Here is a 3,751-nt window from a genome sequence, read left to right on the forward strand (position 1 = left end):
GGTAGAGTGCAGTGGCATCATCACAGCTCACGGCAACCTCAAACCCTTGGGCTCAAGCGATCCTCCTGCCTCAGCCTCCCGAGTAGCTGGGACTACAGGCATGCACCACCATGCCCGGCTAATTTTTTCTGTATATATTTTTAGTTGTCCAGCTAATTTGTTTCTATTTTTAGTAGAGGCGGGGGTCTCGCTCTTGCTCAGACTGGTCTCGAACTCCTGAGCTCAAACGATCCTCCCGCCTTGGCCTCCCAGAGTACTAGGATTACAGGCGTGAGCCACCGCGCCCGGCCTAAACAGAATGTCTTAGAGACAAGTTGGAATCTTTTATTTACCATCCCCCTCAAATGTATACTTTTCCTTTAGAAATGTATTTATTTCGTAAAAGAGAAGGAGAAACCAACTTACTCCTTTGTGTCCACTTGAAACAATACATAGACTTCAAGTGCTAGTTCTGATTTGGGTCAGAATTTGAAGTTAGGATGTTAATCTCTGTGAGGATAGTGGGGTTTTTCCGGATGATTTGTTATGTTAATATGTTTTTGTTTCTGAAATGATTTAAAATAATATTTTACACATTTTTGTCTGGAAATTTTTTCTAGCTTTTTCTCCCCAAACTACATTTGAATTTACTGGCTTAGCTGTATGGGTTGAGAAGTGACAATTAAGAAACAACAATAGGAAAGTATATAAAGTTTCAGAGTACATGATTAGGCACATTATTGCATAAATAAAGTCTAAGCTAAGGTTTTGATTGTTACCATATGCTTCCATTCTCATCAAGCCAATCCTAGATGACTTTATATTTCTGAAAGTTCCAAGTAAATTTAGATTTTCCAGAGATAGCAGGTTGAAACATAGTAATTTGCCATCTTTTCTGCCTGTTGGAATTACATTGTGGATCTGTTAGGCATCGAGTGCCATGTTCAACATATTCTTGCCATCAGCTTCTATGAAATTGAAGTCGTTAATCAAGTGATGCATATAAATTTGATCAGTGCTTTTCTGTGTGGATTAGGATCTAAGGGGTTTATACATAAAATTTATCTATAAGAAGACACATCCTCAGATACGCAGAATCATGCTGGGGATGTCCTTGGTTTCCCCATTTTCACACTGAGATTGCTAGGTGAACTCAATGCTAAATTCTAATTCCATTTAGTTTTATGGAATAATCTGCCGCCTTTCTCTCCTGAACTGTTTCCAATTATTTAGCTTTTTTCTTCTGAAATCTATGGAGCAGAGTTAAGCACTATGTTCCCTCTAATTTCATAGCATATTTGAAGGAGCTTTGCAAGGAATGGAGCAAGATGAGAGAGCACCAAGCATGAAAAGGCCAGATTCTTGAATCGTCACTGTGATGTGCTAAATTATTTGGGGAACACTGCAATCATTTTTATCCCAGAGTAAAGTGACACTGGAAAACAATATTTTTTTCAAGATAATCATTTATATTTATTTTTAAAAGGAGTGGAGAGTTCTCTTGTTGATTTTACAAGAGCAAAAGGCAACAGCCGTTTCTTTGGCTAATTCATGCAATCCTCGAGTAAAACTTAAGCCCAGGTTACTTTGGTAGGATTTGAAGTCGTAAGACATATGTGAATAAAATGATATTAGGTCTATGTAATTCTGAATAATAAAATAAAGATTAAAATGGTAATATTGGTCCCTCAAGTACTGGTATTTAAAGTTTAAAAATCAATCAAGAGAGAAGATTAAGTGGTGTTTCTTTGGTACTAAAAATGTGAAGCTAAGACAAAATTGTTCTATTTTCACAGATTTAAGATACAAAGAGTGATATTTAAAGACATTAAAATGACTATTGAATTCTCTTCAGTTTGTAAAGAATCTCCTACGAAGCACACTTAGAAGAAATCCCTGAGTATATAAATACTCTATTAGTATGTTCCTTCATAAACAAAGAGGAAGCGTTTAAAAGTTTTTCAAGGCATATCAACACAGTATTTAGCAAAAGCACTGTCTGTTTATAGGGCTTCCTCCATAGTGCTTGCAGATTAGGTCACCAAATGCTTAATAGGAGAAACAACAGATTGACAAAATTAAACTATAACGTTTGAACAGATGAGCCATTCTTAGGTAAATCAAAAAACCATTCTCTTATGGCGTCTGTATTTTGTTTTAGCCACTCAATGTTGTTTTTCACAGTTTCCAACACTTGCTCCCTGGGTGTTTGTCCTGCTCCAGCTTCTGGATATTTTGCAAAAAAGCTCTCCATCTACAAAAGAGAGGGCAATAATTAGGAAAGTAATTTTAAGCCAAATTGTTCTCCAAGAATTTCATTTACAACCTGGATTTCTTTCCTTCTTACCTAGAAAGTCAGTATCAGTGCACAACATGGAGTTAACACCTCTTCGTGCATCGTTTGGACTGTCCCTATCTCTTAGAAGAAATTGCTACCCATGGCATTTGGATCCCCACAACCTGCCAAACCAAAATATGCTCTGGTATGTTGGGAAAGGAGGGGGGCGTGTCAGTGGCTGGCATGTCCATTTCAGTTTCTCTGGGTTCTCTATTTTCTGTAGACTCCCCAAGGCATTCCCTAGAAAATGTGGCCTATGGAATGATGGTTTTGCTTGGTGAATGCTCTCCAGGCATCTGGAGTATTTTAATATACTTTTAGTTCACTTATTAAGTACTCATTAAAAAAAAATCTCTGTTAAACTTGGTTCTATCCTCCCTCTGACCTCCAAAACCCTTCACGAAACTCAACCATACTATTATTTGCTATGCAAAAATAAGAATTATTTGGTTTCTTAACATACAGAAGACTCTTAGCATTCCAATATCTAACACACAGATAGTAAAACTTCATGCTATCTCTATTTGTTCAAAATTAATGGACATTTCCTCCCCAGGAATTGAGATATTTGCAACCTGAAAGATTTGTGATTAGTTTTGAAACTCCAAAACTATGAATGTGAATGGAATCAAATTTTGACCAACTTATTCCAGACTTACATTCACCAGGAAAGGAGGGGCCACGCCTTGGTGAACTCAACGGTTTCATGTGGCTGGCTTAACCTTCCAAGCCCTCGCCTCAATCAGCTTTTAAACTTTGTTTCTTGGTCATTTGAATTTTTTTTTTTCAGTTTAGAAAACAAAGTAAGTGTACATTTTATAGACATAAGAATTAGCTCTTACTTCACTATGTATACTTAACAAGATAAATATATCAAAACATTATGTTTTACACCTTAGATATATACAATTAAAAAACAGACAAATCCAGGAAGAAGAATTATTTCTTTCTTTCTCATTGTTTTCTGTGATTTGGATTGAGATAATGCTACATCTCTTTGGAAAAAAAGTTTAACTCTGTTCCATTTTAGACAAATATAGAGAAATTTATCTTCATACCTGCCAGAGTTGTAGTTCAGTGTTGAATGGTTCTGCTATTGTGACAATTCGGCCTAGGTTTCTGTCATTGATTGTGAATCTGAAGAGAAATTTAGAGGAGGAAAAGGAAATATAAGTGATCAGAACTTTAAATCTTTTCTCTAAATGTGGATACTGCCTTTTTATTTTGTGGGGTTCTTTTTTAAAGTAATTTTCAAAGTAAGCAAAATGGTAAGAAACTCATTTAATTTAAAATCATTCTATTCAGGAGAAATTCTCAGTAAATTCTGCACTTCTTTTTGGAGACAAATTTGCACCACTTTCTTCGATGCAGCAGACTGCTTGCTGTATTCTCCAAATCTGTTCTTTTTTCCTGCACACATGAGCACCCAGCTAC

General features: G+C 36.1%; 1 protein-coding gene across 1 annotated transcript in view; it reads right to left on the minus strand.

Annotated features, from left to right (window-relative positions):
* Window positions 1–1,427: 1,427 nt before the first annotated feature.
* The window catches only part of ENPEP (glutamyl aminopeptidase (aminopeptidase A)), a 112,414-nt gene continuing 110,090 nt past the window's right edge, over window positions 1,428–3,751 (minus strand). Inside the window, exons 15-16 of the mRNA XM_012655077.1 lie at window positions 3,376–3,454; window positions 1,428–2,233 (exon numbers count right to left, since the gene is read on the minus strand). Coding sequence (XP_012510531.1) covers window positions 2,063–2,233; window positions 3,376–3,454 — 250 coding nt within the window. The 3' untranslated portion in view covers window positions 1,428–2,062. The remainder of the gene's footprint in view (window positions 2,234–3,375; window positions 3,455–3,751) is intronic.

Source organism: Propithecus coquereli, unplaced genomic scaffold (assembly GCF_000956105.1).
Source record: "Propithecus coquereli isolate 6110/MARCELLA unplaced genomic scaffold, Pcoq_1.0 Scaffold46, whole genome shotgun sequence".
In the NCBI taxonomy this organism is placed as follows: Eukaryota; Metazoa; Chordata; class Mammalia; order Primates; family Indriidae; genus Propithecus; species Propithecus coquereli.